The sequence below is a fragment of the Notolabrus celidotus genome, chromosome 1 (genome assembly GCF_009762535.1).
Source record: "Notolabrus celidotus isolate fNotCel1 chromosome 1, fNotCel1.pri, whole genome shotgun sequence".
In the NCBI taxonomy this organism is placed as follows: Eukaryota; Metazoa; Chordata; class Actinopteri; order Labriformes; family Labridae; genus Notolabrus; species Notolabrus celidotus.
Window position 1 is genome coordinate 7,458,414 of NC_048272.1, and position 15,574 is coordinate 7,473,987.

The 15,574-nt window shown below is 39.5% G+C and overlaps 3 protein-coding genes across 10 annotated transcripts; 2 read left to right on the forward strand and 1 right to left on the reverse strand.

Annotated features, from left to right (window-relative positions):
- The first annotated feature begins 80 nt into the window (after window positions 1-80).
- On the forward strand, window positions 81-2,360 carry LOC117815083 (transmembrane and coiled-coil domains protein 1-like). Of its 2 annotated transcripts, XM_034686767.1 has the most exons (4): window positions 81-383; window positions 537-908; window positions 982-1,117; window positions 1,321-2,360. In XM_034686767.1, the coding sequence occupies exons 1-4, from the start codon at window positions 319-321 to the stop codon at window positions 1,609-1,611; spliced, it is 864 nt and encodes a 287-aa protein (XP_034542658.1). In that variant the 5' UTR covers window positions 81-318; the 3' UTR covers window positions 1,612-2,360. The 2 variants fall into 2 exon arrangements, with proteins under 2 accessions (XP_034542658.1, XP_034542651.1); XM_034686760.1 differs by lacking the exon at window positions 81-383 and having other exon boundaries at window positions 449-908.
- Window positions 1,714-3,193, reverse strand: LOC117815094 (protein B4). The gene is made up of 5 exons (XM_034686781.1): window positions 3,005-3,193; window positions 2,639-2,895; window positions 2,451-2,559; window positions 2,315-2,364; window positions 1,714-2,056 (listed from the first exon to the last, which is right to left on the reverse strand). Exons 1-5 carry the CDS (start codon window positions 3,093-3,095, stop codon window positions 1,778-1,780), a joined length of 786 nt encoding a protein of 261 aa, XP_034542672.1. The 5' UTR covers window positions 3,096-3,193; the 3' UTR covers window positions 1,714-1,777.
- On the forward strand, window positions 2,448-14,947 carry LOC117815048. Of its 7 annotated transcripts, none has more exons than XM_034686715.1 (14): window positions 2,448-4,131; window positions 4,438-4,464; window positions 4,691-4,981; window positions 6,157-6,216; window positions 7,047-7,097; window positions 7,191-7,271; window positions 7,371-7,427; window positions 8,157-8,249; window positions 8,559-8,577; window positions 8,680-8,699; window positions 8,815-8,861; window positions 9,009-9,063; window positions 9,323-9,363; window positions 12,507-14,947. In XM_034686715.1, the coding sequence occupies exons 1-14, from the start codon at window positions 4,101-4,103 to the stop codon at window positions 12,636-12,638; spliced, it is 1,005 nt and encodes a 334-aa protein (XP_034542606.1). In that variant the 5' UTR covers window positions 2,448-4,100; the 3' UTR covers window positions 12,639-14,947. The 7 variants fall into 7 exon arrangements, with proteins under 7 accessions (XP_034542606.1, XP_034542589.1, XP_034542596.1 ...); XM_034686698.1 differs by having other exon boundaries at window positions 8,680-8,711; window positions 12,507-12,764; XM_034686705.1 differs by having other exon boundaries at window positions 7,191-7,262; window positions 8,680-8,711; window positions 12,507-12,764.
- The last annotated feature ends 627 nt before the right edge of the window (window positions 14,948-15,574 follow it).

Consider the following 15,574-nt stretch of genomic DNA (forward strand, 5'->3'; position numbering starts at 1 on the left):
AACATTTAAATCAGAAACATCCAAACTTAATTTTTCAGACGATATTGAAATCTGTAGTTCAACGTTAACTCATAAATTGTTTCAGTTTCTAAGCAACATCAAATTCTAACGGTCGGTGGTATTTCAGGAAGCAGCTTATAGTAAACCGTTAAACTTTTTCATGCTATTCAGGCGACTCTTTAGTTTAAGAAAAACGGTAATTCACTTAAAGTTGACAATTTTCGAAATGGTGATATTAACTTTTGGCTTTTAATTTTGGAACTGACGCTGGATACGTTTTTAAAACAATCGCATCGAGTGGTCGGCTAAAGTAAGCTAATGGCACTGGGAACATTCAAACTGGGCAGTTTGGAGGTTACTGAGATTGATTACTTCAAATTCTGGTAAGTACCCACCACAAATAACATTTAACTTCGTGTATCTGCATTTATAAAGTCATTATTTTCAGTTAAACGATGATTTCTCATGAAGATTTTGTCAGTATGTGACTACTGGCCTATCCAGCATTTTAAGAGCCATACACTACTATCCTGCAGCTGCGGTGTCTGCGCTTTTGGCCCTGATAACATTGCAGCCCTGAACAACTCAGATGCAACCCAGCAGGGGGGTGGGGGTGCTGGCCCTGGGGAAACCACAAGGCAGTTGCAGTCTAGCCAGAAGTATGGCAGATATGATGACTCTCCTAGTGGTTTTACTTCTGGCTCAGCCGAAGCCACTGGAGGACTCACTAGCTCCAGTGACAATACCCCTGCCCGTGACCAGGCCTCAGACTTTAATGCTTTAGTCCACGAGATTCAAGACCTTCAGAAGAACCAAGTTCCTTTTGAGAAATACTTCGAAAACTTAAAAGCTCTTTACCAACGGGAGTACGCCATGATTGTGGATGCCCTACAAGAGGAACGATACAGGTAATATAATCCTACTAATGTTTCATGTTGAGTGGTTGTTGTCCTGTCTGTGTTTGACTGTTATTTTTTTTAGATGTGAACTTTTTGAAGGACAGCTTAAAGATTTCACAGAGCTACATCAGAATGAGATTTTGATCTTGAAAGAGGAGCTGGCCAGCATGGAGGAGAAAATTGCATGCCTGGCCTACGAAAGTGCAACTGATGTCCACGTAAGCTTTTCTATTTTTTTCAAAGCAGGTCTCTGGTCACATAGCACAAATTCACAGGTGATAGAAGTTACCTTCATAATTGTAGTTGTGTTCCATTCGGGTGAGCAAGTTCCAGTGTGTGTGTAGGCTTACAGGCTCCCAATCAAATCGTATGATGAGGCATAGAGCACGTTCTCTTGACAGTTTTTATCTCTGACCTGTAGGAGGCGCTGGAGGCTTGTCAGACACGTCTCTTCAGGATGGAGCAGCATCAGCAGGTGGTACAGCTCGAAGGTTTAGAGCATGACACTGCACAAACACTTGGAAATTCTATCGAGGTGCTGACTACACTTATGGCAATCCTTCTAGTATTTGGGTCTGTGTTGGCCAACTGTATAATCCCTCTGTTGAAAACATGCAGCCACACCTTTTTTATACTGCTTTTTGTACTCTTTTTCTCTCTGCAAGTAGTGGGATGCGAGTATCTTGATACATTAAAATTGTCTCATCCATAACATCTTTACATGTCCAGTAGCCAACAGCAGTTTACGGTTCTGGTCGAAATCACTTTCATCACAAGTTTAAAAGTGGAAAAAGAAAACATGGCACAAAGGAGCTCAAAAAATTAAGATTTTATTGCAAAGTGAAATAGTTTAAAAACATCAGTTAATAATTACAACATTACTCTACAGCCTTCTTCCCTCGCTTCCCAGGTGCTTTTGGAGCAGAGGCATCACTTCCTGCTTTAGCAGCCTTACTCTGGGAAGCCTTTCCTGCCTTTGCCTCCTTTGTAGTCTTCGTCACCCCTTTAGTCGTTTTTGCTGACTTCTTTATGGCTGAATCGGCGGTTCCCTCACCGTCGCCTTTCACTGCAGCTTTTTTGGCAGCTGGCTTTTTTGCTGGAGCAGGCTTTGCCGGAGCCCCTTCGTCTTTCTTTGACTTTTTGGGAGGCTTTGTATCCTGACAAAAAAAAATTCAGAGTTAAAGGCTTTAGCATAAATTCTAATGTTTTTAAGTTCATTTGATTTATTTATCATTTGGGTTTACATTTACAGGACACTGCCCTTCACAACCATGTATGCTTGTCCAACCCATAACCACAAACATGCAATACATACAATTTGGCAATGGTTACGTTTTTAAAGACAAATCTTCCAGTGGTACATTTTTTTTCTGACACCAATGTCAGACTTTAATAGCACACAAGCATCCTCTCACCTTCTTTTCCTTGGTCTCTTCATTTTCTGTCTCCCTCTTCTTTGTGGTACCTTTAAGTAATAACGGTAATAACACGTTATCAATAAGAAATCACAATAAAAAAGGTTAAGCTTGCAGTTTGATAACCTATTCATACCTGCGGTTTTGGGCTTTTTGGCGCCATCCTTCGCTGCTTTGGTCACTTTCTGCACATTTGGATCAGTGTTCTCACTTTTTGTCTTTGGCTCTTTGCCTTTTTGTGCAAGCTAAAGACAGAGGATGAGAAAATAGCCTGATTAATTACTTTATTTGACCCATTCAGACGAAACTGTAGACTTGTCTTACCCTAAATTTTCCCGTTGCGCCTGTAGTGACGTTGGAGTTGGCAGGGCGCACCAATGTGCCGGTCTCGATTCCCTTTTTTAGGGCTCTTCTGACCAAGTGCTTCAACCGAACCAAATCGACGGATGGGTATTTTTGTTTGATATAACTCTGTATGGCCTGGGATGACACGCCTTTACGGGAGTCCAGCTCTTGAAGTGCTTCTCGTACCATAATGGCTGTGGAGGGATGAGCTGCAGGTTTGCGCAGCGGCGCATCATCTAAGGAGAAAACGCTTGGATTTACATTTTATGAAAATGAAAACAAATTGTGGAGCCAATATGCGATAATAATAAAATGTTTTTGAATTAATCCCGTGTGCGCTCAGACCTGATTTTTCCTCGACATTTTCCTCCACCAGAGCATCGCTGGAGGACTCAGGAACCTCAACAGAGTCCGCTGCTGCCTTTTTAGGAGGCATTACTGCAAAGTCAGAATAAAAAGTAACGCTACAAAGCACCTATAGATCGGGATATGTCAAGTCTAAAAGTAAGGCACCACGTTTTCAGTCCCCGGCGTCTCCGCCTTTATGAGGTCGCTTCCGGTAAAAATTAGTCCAGGTGAATTACATCACATCAGGTGCAAATCATTTGGGTTAAATTAGGGCCGCAAAGGGACAGTGCAAGACGCCATACGTCGTTTTAGGTCGTTTTTGAATTTGTTGTCTATGACTATGTTCTCTAGAAAGCTAAATTTTTATTTATTCTTTGTGAAAACAAATTCTCCCATATTAGAAAAAAAATGGATTGTGTAAAACAGCAACATCACATTTCCAATTTTGGATGTTGAAAATGTTGTTGAACACTGAAAAGATGCAAATAATTCAAAATATTCAGGCACAACTTACAAAACCAGGGAGAGAAGAGAGAGATGTATTTCTGCACATGACTAACAGGTGTGAGGATGTGGTTTCTCTCTGAGTGATAGCTATGAAGTGTTACTAGGCAGTTCAGTTTCTTGAGTAGGACTTTTTTCTCCACATAACATATCATGAGACTGTGCATTTACTGAGACAACCATTTCTTTTTTGTGACCAAACCTAAAACATGACACAAAACTGGTTTGCTGTGTCACCAGTATGGGGTGTGATAGCGTTTTCCCTTTTTGAGTTACAATCCCTAATGGTCGTGCCTTAGAGGCACATGCTGCTTTAGACTACATATAAAGGCACAGTGTCTTCAGTTCATACTGATTTTAGCAAATGGTATGATGAAAAAACTCTTTCATTTAACTGAACCAGAGAGGTAACACTTTGGTCTAAAAATGTACAGGGGGTGAGTATTTTTTGTATGTGACCTTGATGTGCTCTGCGATGAGCTGTGAGCATGTTCTGCAATTGACACATTCAGATGTGGGAGTCTACTAAGACAGACACACAAGTATCTATTCTTTTGAGGATCCTGGTCTGTCAGTATTGAGCTTCATCATGGCAGGGCACCTATTGTTTGTCCTTTTGTGTAAGTAAAATCTCTCATCATTATAAATCTAGACTACTAAAAACCATGAACATATTCATGCCATGCAAATATGATTCCACTCCAACCCAGTCCACTCATGTTCTTAGCCTTTCTATGGTTGGTGATTGTATGGCATTTGTTGTCTTGTTGTGTGTGTTGTCTCTGTTTATTCGATAACATGTTATGCAGACTCTTAAACTATTTTGTAGTAGGAAAAATGAAACGTTCCTGAATCTTAATCTTGATTCAGTTTTTTATTTTTTAATGACTGTATTTGCTTTTTAAATACTTTTTTATTTTCAACAGGCTGCTTTTATGAGATTCAAGTGCAAGGTCAGTCTCTCATTTATTGTATGTCATATTTAACTGTGACAGTTCAGTCATAGTAAAAGTTTAACATGGTGTTATATGATACTTGACAAGTTAGATATAGATTATGTTTGTGGTATATATTTTTTTCTGCATGGACTCTAAATGTCTTAATGATGGTTTGATTTTAGTGCAATAATTAAATATTAATATGATATACTGTATGCTTTGTTTACCTATACATTTTCAGCTTTTCCTCCTCAAGCTAAACTGATAGTAAATTCGCCCACAGTCACTGAAAAAGACTCTGTCACACTGAACTGTTGGCCTGGATTGTCCTCTGTGTCAAATTGTTATTACAAATTTGGAGAGGAAGTCAGAGTCCTCTCCTGTCTGGAGACACTGACAGGAACTAAGCTGCTGCAAATAACACACCAGAGTTCACCAGCAGAGGTTCAAGTTCAGTGTTATTACACCGTGAAGCTTGGAGACATTAATTCTCCATCACCACACAGTGACGTATCTTCCATCATCATACACAGTGAGTCACTGCTTTTTATTCATTCCTTCCTTGATGACTGGATTAAAACAACAGGACCTTTGTGAATGCAAGCGTGCTTTTAAAAAGCTGCTACATTGTTTATTTAATTACAGAATGGCACATTGTCTTTTATATTTTGTAGGTTAGCAACCAAGACTGAGTCATGGTCATTTTCATGGTCAATATATTGTCTTTACCTGCTCTCTACCTGGATCTGCTACACCTGACACAAAATGCAACCTGTACTTTGGAGAGGAGAGTTATCTGGTCAGAACAAAAAACATCTGTAGTACACCCATGAAAACCAAAGAGTTGTTCTGCCAGTTTAATGTCACAATTGATGATTTGCTGAGTCGACTACATTTAGTTCAACAAAGGGATGCAAGCTGTGATTACACATTAGAAAGTGGACCCAACTCTTTATCTCCTCGCAATGAAAGAAACAGCTTGACTGATACATCACAAAAGACATGAATTCATAATCCACAATCACTTTACTGTGTATAACACAACACAACACATTATTAGAAAATTATGAATATATTTAAATGATATTACACATAAGTAGTTCTTTCCAAAAAGAAGCCATTTTGAAATGTTTAAGTCAAACACTGTTTCACAAGAATCAAAAATCTAGGACAGTGAAGGCTAAATGAGGTCAGACTCACATTGTTTTTTTTTGGTGAGTCCTCAGCCATGAAAGTGTCATTTTCTGCTTGGGAATAAAAGTCTTTTGAGCTAATTGTTAAAGCCAGTATACTCAGATTTTCACACTGACAAGGTTTACATTGCTGATGTTTTCAAGGGATAATGTTTGAACCATATGTTATCGTTCTAGCTATACAAAAACGACTGCTCAGACTTCTTCAAAGTTCAACCCAAACGGCATCTGGACTTGGTTAAAATTCTTGATGTTTGACCTGTCATAATACGAATAATTCTGGAAAACCACTGATATTAGTCTGAACAAAACTGGCATCCGATTGAATGATGAAAACTATGAGTTTTTGTTCTCTTGTTTCCAGTTTTGACACATTTTAGTGCTTTAATATGTTCAAATGAGAAATGTTGTACAAATGTTATTTTCAAATTCATATTCCAGTGAAAGGTACTGATCTCTTTCTTTTACAGTAGAGATTGGACTCAAACAACCACTTTATTTTCTTTGATTGCAGGTGTTGCGAGAGTGGAGACAGATGCTATGCCAATATTGCCAACAAGTATCATGACCACAGGTAGTATAATTTAATTTGATTAATACTCAGATTATTAATACAATACCTAACTAATTAGAATTTTTGTTTTGAATGTTTAAATTGGCAAACTGTTTATTTGCTAGGTGTGGTTGTTAGAATATCTCTTTACCTCACTTCTCTAACTCCTGCAAAACAAATATCAGGGATAAACATTACATGTATATCCTGGAAGGGTTTCATAGATAACAAAACATATCATAATGCTGTGTGAGTTTCATGCTGTTTGTAACAGTTATGACTATTTTGAATTATATTGAAGAGTCCATCGATACAATTTGTTATGAATTGGTGCTGTTCAAATAAAAAGTGATTATTTGAGTGATCTTTTTCTCAGAATTAAGTTAAGTGTTCGTTTTGTCTTTGCTAAGAGTGATCAAATATCTGACCAATAGTGTTCCTCCATGGAGGAGTCGCTGGTTTGAAAATAAAGTGACAGCAGATTTCATTTCTCTTCAGTTAAAAGACTTAAAGCGTACCATTTTATAAGAGAAGCCTTTTATTATGGTGGTTAAAATGATGAAGGTTTTTTTTTTTTTACCAACAGAGAAAGGCCTGAAGGGAAGGGAAGGATTCTTTTCTTTCAAAAATGTTTATAATTTTTTTATCTAGCCTCATCTGCACAGTTTGTCCTTGCCGGTTACATTAAAGATGTGTAACCAAGTTTCAAACCAGTTGCACTGTCTATGATCTATGAGAGTTTATACATAATTCAAACCAATACAGAATTTGATGTTTAAATCATGTCAGACAGCAAGAAAGTAAGGCAACATACAAAATAGTAGGTCCATATCCATCTTCTTTTATTGTAGATAACGTGGAAGAAGAGTCCCAGACTTTGACAACGTCAACCATGAGCGCAGGTTGTATATTTGAATACATTTTGATAGAAACTCATGTCATGTCTACAAATGTTGCTTTTAATTTGAAAGTTCAATAAGTGTTTTATCCACCAGGTCCAATGGTTGGCGTGTCTCAGTCTCCTTCTGTAACTGCTCCAAAACAAACATCAGTCAACATCCTTACTGGTATATTAAGTAAGAATTTCACAATCAGTGTAATATGTAAATACTTAAATTTGTGTGGAATGTAACACTTCTGGCTGTTCTGAATCATAGATTTTTTTAACCTTCCAGGTGTGACCTTGGGTAAACCTGGGTCTACCTCCATAGCACCCACGGAACCAGCATCAGGTGACCAAACTATGTGTTTTCTCATTGATTTTCTTGTCTTTTTTTAAAATACTTTATATGATGCTATTTATTAATTTGTGAGACATAATGAAGGAATGACAGCCAAAGTATTATGGGGATAATTAGAAAAGTATGAAAACTTTTCTACATGTCAGCAACTCTATCTAATCTCAGTGCAACTAGTGGGACCCCAGCTGTTAAAACTTGTATGAAACTGAATCCAGGAGTCAATAATAGAAGTGAGTTATTGTGAGAGTATCAATGTGCAAAGATGCAAAACTCTTAATGATTCCAAAATTATTCTTATGAAATTAGATGAAACACTTGATGAGGCTAGCAGCAGACCTGCCATGTTGCTGTAACATCACTTAAACCTACATCAGGTGAATCAAAAGCATCTTGTGGTCACAGATACAGTTTGGTGTATTGATATTATTTTCAATAATTACAGACCTGATGTAGAGAAATTATTTTCACGCCTGGGTAACTTCACATACTTTGAAACTCTTTTAGCCACACTAACATCCAACATCCTTTTTTGCAAAGTGTGAACAGATACAGGATTCAGTATTGCAATGTTAACAAACCTGCTTCATCCTCAGGGGAAAACACTATGCATTTCTGCTGGGTTTGGAAAGTACATAAAATCATGATGTCTAGTATCTCCTTTATCTGACTTGAATGTATCAACACTCTAATTTATATCCTGGTTTGTGGCCTCTTAAACAGAATCATGGAAATGGAAGGTGGTAGTAGCCTGTTTTGGAGTCACTGGTCTCATTTTACTGGGACTGACATTTCTCTGTACTAAAAGAGGAACTGGTAAGAATGTTTCTGTTTACATTGTGACTGTTTTTTTAAGAGAGCTCCCAAAAAAACCCCATAGGATTTGGCAGATAGAGCCATTGCCCATGAGTGAGCACATTAGTAATCAAAACCCATCAAATCAACATCATGTAGTATCACATAAGGAGCACATTTTGGTTAGTGAAGGGAGCTTTAATCAATCAAATATTCTTTATGTGATATTCCAAATGGCACTGGCATAAGCAAATCAGCAGAGTGATAATTATGTATTGGTTTAAAATGTCTGCCAACCTTTAACTATGTGACTCCTGCCCCCCTTTTCAGAGAGATGTTTTAACAAGAGGTAAGATTACATGTTTAAACTAATTCCAAGTTATAAAGTTATTGTGCAAGTGCAGAGAGATTTACACTTTATTAAAACTGTTTTAATTTTATTTCTATTTAGGAAACAATCCGATGCCACTGGTGATGTATACATTAAGTATTAAGGAAACATCACTGTTTTATTTTTTTCATACCATATGCTGTATGTGCATTTATATTTTGGTCTAATACTGTATTGTTTTGCATATCCTTACAGTTGCAGATAACTCAGTGAACATGAGCAATCTTGACCAGGGACATTTGGTAATTAATAATGAAACCTCTTTTTTTTTCATTTTACTGTTGGATGTGACATGAACTGTCATGTTACGCATTCATTTTCAAACACTGAAAGAACAAAGTCAGGATTTTCTCTCACCTATCCTCCCCCTCTTCTCCATAATTTTGAAGTTACCTGCAGGTGAAGACGAAACCTTCAGTGTGATCACATCAGTACCTGGGGCTGGTGAGCTGCTTTTCACTTACATATTCACTCCACTGGAGGCTGAGGCTTAGGGGTAGAGTCAGTTGCCTCTCAACTGGAAGATTGGCCCAGCTCCCACAGTCCACATGTCAAAGTGTCCTTTGCAAGACACTAAACCCCTGATCAGTACAGGAAGGGGATTAGTTGACACTGATGAGCCCTTCTTATATTATAGATATGATGACATGAAATGCCAAACTGGAGAGAAAATAATAATTCAGTAATTCTCTTTAACTTTCAGGAACTGAGAAAATGAAGAAGGAAGAGCAACAAAATGAAGAGGTAAGTGTGGCATGAGTAATGGTAGCAAACGTGTTTGACAGTTATGTTATGCCAGCTTAGGTGAGCCATTTTTCTGCTTGAGTTGTTTGGAGTCTAGGGTCATTAAGTGCTTAGCAATGGCGTTTCAGTTTCTCTCTGCAACAATAGGTGAAGTCAGCTGACGTGGGTCACACTCTCTATTGATTGGCCAAGTGAAATCAGTCAGGGGTGGTTCAGCCGGGTGCAATCAGTCTAGTTGTAAACAGCTGTGACTCTCCCGGGTATATAACTGCACAGGCTGCTCTGGAGCATCAGCCCACATACTGTAGTGTGAAGACCACATTGGGTAAAGACCTGCGAGTCCACCTGTGCAAGTCCACCGAGCAAGGATACCAGCTGCTGCCATTTGTCTGCCTCTTTCATTATACAACCAGTATAACACACTATGCCAACAGGAGGAGAAGTATCTGATTCACATGGCTTATCGACAGGGGTACCCCAGGGGTCAGTGCTTGGCCCCCTACTCTTCTCCTTATACACCACCTCACTTGGTGCAGTGATCCACTCCCATGGCTTCTCCTATCACTGCTATGCTGACAACACTCAGATTTTCCTGTCTTCTCCACCTGAAGACACAACTGTCTCAGCTCGGATATCAGTGTGTCTGGCTGATATCTCTACATGGATGAAGGAACCCCACCTTCAGCTATATCTGTCCAAAACTGAGCTCATTGTCTTATCAGCATGTCCCTCCATTAAACCACAGATTAGTGTCATGCTTGAATCTAATCAACCTGTGCCCACAAACCCTGCAGAAATCTGTGTTTCATGATTGATGACCAGCTGACCTTTAAGGTTCATGTGGCCTCGATTGCTCGGTCTTGTCAATATGACCTCTACAACAGTTGTTCTCAAAGTGAGGTCCTGGGACCCCTGGGGGTCGGCAAACTATAGCGTGGGGGTCCGTGAAATAATTTGAATACATTTCTAATAAATTATAAAATTGTGCTGTGTCATTACAAAACAGCATATACCATTGTTATGATACCATTTGGTGGCTCGAAGGGATATGTGAGTCTTGCTACTGTTAATTTTCTGAAAGCGTTTAAGATCAGTTACTTGAAAAGTATAAATGCTCTCATGTTGAGTCCACAAGGAATGAAATGACCCTCTGTTTTAAAGTATACAAGTGGTATTTACTTTATTCAAATGGAAGTGTTATCTGTTTATCACTATGGTACAGGTCTGAAGTATGTACATTGATACGTTTTAACATACAAATAGTTCCAAGGGCAACTAAGAGTGCAAATGGTAGTAAGCATGTGCTTTAGTGATGGGAAGTTCGGCTCTTTCAGAGAGCCGGCTCTTTTGACTCGGCTCCCAAAGATGCCCCGGCTCTTTCGACTCCCGAACGGCTCTTAATTTAGGATCTTTTGTAGCCGTATATTTTACCTTAACTTTACAAAAAATAATGGTTTGTGTGTTGAAAACCCTTTTAAGTACAGTGTTTTTATGAGAAGCCTTATAATTGCCCAATTTGTGCATTTATTCTGTTACAAAACCATTCTTACCCTAACCCTAGGGTTAGGGTTAGGACCAGCACTAAACTTAAGCAAACAGAACCAGAACCAAACTCAAGCGAACAGAACCAGAACCAAACTCAAGCAAACAGAACCAGAATCAACTCAAGCAAACAGAACCAGAACCAGAACCAAACTCAAGCAAACAGAACCAGAACCAGAACCAAACTCAAGCAAACATTATTAATGTCCTCAGTGCAGGTTGGCATTGAGAAAAATCGGATGCCTTAGCTTGGATGGGCTGATCCGATTTGTCCTCTCAGTGAGAATGTGCCCTGTCTTTGAGAAGAACCCTAACCCTAACCCTCTCAGAAGGAACAGATGTAGCCACGATACACAGCCTCCCCTCCATCACCTGTATCCTATATCTTCACATGTGCATGGCCGCATGGCCGCCATGCTGACCAATCAAAGCAAAGTTCTCTGCTGTGAGCAGAGTTGGGCTGAACACTGTGAGAGCTAAGCAGCGAAAGGAAAAAACTGGGAGCTGGCTCTCTCTCGATGCAAGCCGGCTCTTCTGATTCACTATAAAGCATCGGCTCTCAGAGCCGCAGCTTTTGATAATGACACATCACTAATGTGCTTAATCTGTATTACAATTATGAGGGGGTCCTTGGACAATTTTCTCACCTGTAAGGGGTCCCTGGCTCCAAAAAGTTTGAGAACCCCTGTTCTACAACAAAAGGGGGATCAGACCCTACCTGACGCAACAGGCCACACAGCTTCTGGTACAGGCCCTGGTGATTTCACGCACTGACTCCTGCAACTCTCTTCTAGCAGGCCTCCCTGCATGTACATTTAAACCTCAGCAGATGATCCAGAATGCAGCAGTATGTCTGGTCTTCAACCTGCCCAAAACAGCACGTCACCCCACTGTTTATCTCTCTTCCCTGGCTTCTAGTGGCAGCTCGAATCAAATTCAAAGCTCTTCTTCTGGCCTAAAAAACAGTGACAAAAGCGGCTCCTGCCTACCTGGAATCCCTCATCCAGGTCTATACTCCCTCTCGCCAACTACGCTCTGCCTGTGAAAGACGCCTGGTGCTCCCAGCCCAGCATGGCTCTAAATCTTAGACTCTTCTCTGTTATTCCCAACTGGTGGAATAAATTACCTAACTCCTTACGATCCGCAGAGTCCCTTTCTACGTTTAAGAGATGTCTGAAGACTCAACTGTTCAGGGAACACTGAGACACTTAACCTGACCCTTCTCCTCTCTCTTTCCTCAGGGGTAGAATGAATCAGAAGGTCTAAAACCCAGCTCTTATTGACTATTTAGCACTGAATATTGAATGCTGTTGAATGTTGAATGATATTGTTGACTTGAGTTATTTGTTGTGATTAGCTGTGGCTGCATTATCTTTAAAAAAAAAAAATTAAAAAAAATGGCATTTCTTCTGGCACTAGATGGCAGAACTTGTGGCCAATCAACTTGAAGCACTTTGTCGCACTTACTAAGGTTTTTCCCTCCAGTCTAAATTCTTGCTTGTGTTGTACGTCGCTTTGGACAAAAGCATCTGCTAAATTGAATTGTAGAATTGTAGGTTTGTAGTTCATATAGATTATTGGTGGGTTTCTTTCTTTTTCAGTCTGTTGTATACCACATCTACTCAGCCATCCCTGAAGCCAAACCTCCATCAGCCCTGAAGGACATGGTGTACAGCACCCTGCAGCCACATGGAAACCCTTTTTTTTACTGTACAGTAAAACAGAAAGCATAGAGGCCATTGGATTGGACATGGTATCTATGACGTCACCCATCCATTTCTGAAGCGCTGTTTTGAAGCCAATGGTGGGAACCATATTGGATTATGCTGAAGTCAACCAAACATAGTCTCAGGTAAAGAGGCAGGCTTTAAGCCTCCTAGCCAACAGCTACAGTGTTCCCGCTTGTCAATCAAGTCAGCTGTGCCTCTCATTGGAAGACTCATAATCTCAATATCTATGAACTTACCACGTTATGAAAAAATTCACCCCCCTCACAGTGTATGGCGATCAAGAAATTAGCTTTCCAGAGTACACTAGTCTTTTGTACCAGGCTGTAAACATGTTTATTTCTGCTGTAAAGATCGTCTTTTGTGAATTGGTGTGTATGTGGAAATTGGTGAACATTGTGGAAAGTTTATTATAGATATATGCAATACCACACAGACTGAGCTTATTTTAAATTTCATGTACATGTGCTTATGGGCTGTCTATTTGTGTTAATGAACTCTGATGCTTGCTGCAGTTTTGTTTACTGTAAAATGACACTGTCTTGCAAAGTCCATGTCAGACTCACATTTGTAGTCTTTTCCTGTATGAGCTTCATCATGGCTGGACACCTGTTGTTAGTCTTCCTCATAGGTAATTCTAACCTAATGTTTGGCTTGGTCATTGTTTATGGAAGAACTTTTATAGGTTAATTTCATTTTCTTCTGCCAGACAGATTTAAATGTAAGAACATTTTATGACCATTAACTGTTTACTAGATTAGATTGGACCAAATGAGAGTTTGCAAGATATTTGTAGTGTCAAAGTTAATGGGAGTGGATGAAACCGGCAACAGTTGATTTGACTGTGAAAATCTGAAGATAGACTGACTCCAGGAAGGTTTGTACACAGAAATAGCAAAGAAGAAAACAAAAAGCTGGCTTTCAGACTTGCACGAGTGAGGCTGGGTGGTGTGGTTTGGCCCTAAATCTGGCAGGATGAGGCACTGGAACAGAAGGAGGAGAGTACCAAATTACTCAACTCATGGAATCACTAGAAATAATTTTGAAACTCACAAAATGCAAGTCTGAAGAGCCGATCTCCCAACGCTGGATGAGCTGAAACAATCTGACAAACTGATAACACAACACAAAGCTAGCAAAACCAACTTAAATAACAACCAGCACTAACATAAAAAGAATCCAAACCACAACATTTTTACTGGTAAATGAGTTTTATGATTTTACAACAGATCGCCATACAAAACACAAGTAAAGTTTTCACTGAACTATTACATTTCCTTTGTTGACACTTTTTTTTATCCAACAGATTTTTTTTACGTGTTTGTGACACAAGGACAGTCATAAATCATGACCAGTTGAAATGTTATCATAGCATATAAAGTAACCATCAGTCCACATTTAGACATTTTTATCACATAGTTTGACTGCAAGGGTTTTTTTCTCTATTTTGAATGCCTTTATATTAAATCAGTTTTTAATTTTTCAGTTCTTCTTCCACCTACACTGACTGTGAATCCATCAGGGATAACATAAACAGTCACAGTCACACTGAACTGTCAGCCTTCACCATCTCTTTCTGTGCCTGAATGTTATACCCACTTTATAAGAGAACAACCTGCCATGAGCTTCCCATGTGTGAAGACTATGACAGGAGCTGAACTGCTGAAGATTAACCATCAGAGTTCACCTTGTACTGTATTTTTCTTTATTCTCATTCTCCTCTCCCTTTCCACTCACACACACAGTAGTGTGAGTAACATATTACACCTGCAGGCTTGTGTAAGCATTGGGCCAAATGTGGCCATTGCAAGATAAAGGGATGTAAATTTCCCTATGCACCTGTGCACAGCTATAGTTTGTGACTGGGGAAGCAGCTTGTACATTCTCACGTCTCCAATGGTACATTGGAAAGTCCCTGTCAGCAGTTTTGTAAGGGCAACCTATCTCCCTACCAAGATGCTGAGAGATGGGTCCAATGACCCAGTCACAGCTGTTTTCAATTAGGGTTCATGACTCGGTCACGGTTGTTTTTGACTCAGACTCACCAACATTCGGCACCTGTATCTCCCAGTGAGTGGGATGATGTGCCTGTCACGTTGTGGCCCGTACCATAGGAAGAATTGTGGTCATGATGTCCAATCAAAATATTGCAAAATGAAGATAAGGCATGTCTTTGAGACATTTTGTGCCAAACTTCCCACTACTCCTATAAAAATCACTGTAACGTCTTTGTTCTTCAGTTGGTCTGCAGCAGAGGATCAACTCACTTTGTTCAGATGCATAGGTGAATAAAGTTTTTCTTGGATTGAATTTCAGCTGGACTCCTTTGAGTGATTTGAACTATTCAAGGAAGACTCAACACTTAGAATATTTTTTGAGAAAGTGAACTTAGATTGAGACCAGGCAAAGTGTTTTAGAAATTATTACACTTCAGTGCAAAGATTTGATTTCTATATATTAGTCTCTTATTAAACCCCTGTTCATGTTACTTCCTGTGTTTGAGTATTTTTTGTCTTACTGTAGTTTCAATTAGCAGTCTTCAAATGTATCATGAAGCTACTCGTCATGAATGTTACACTGCCCAAGGAACTAGGGGATGAGGAGAAGAACAGTTAAACTAAAAAGAGAGAGGGAGGGAGAAACGGGCCATACAACAAAAACAAAGAGGCACTGTCCATAACAATGCAAACAAGACAGTGTAACATTAAATGGCTGCTTTATTAAACAACCTGTCGGCGCCAACAGGATTTGACATGCGTACTTCTCAAAACCGTAACTCCTGAACCGTTTAAGATATCTAGAAAATTCAAAAAACCACCAGAGAGCTGGGAAATAGACCTTAGCGTCCATATAGTTGTCATTACGGTAGCCCCTAGGACTTCCACACTACGACCGTCCAATCACAGACTAAATTCAGCAGTGCGTCACACATTTGTGACGCG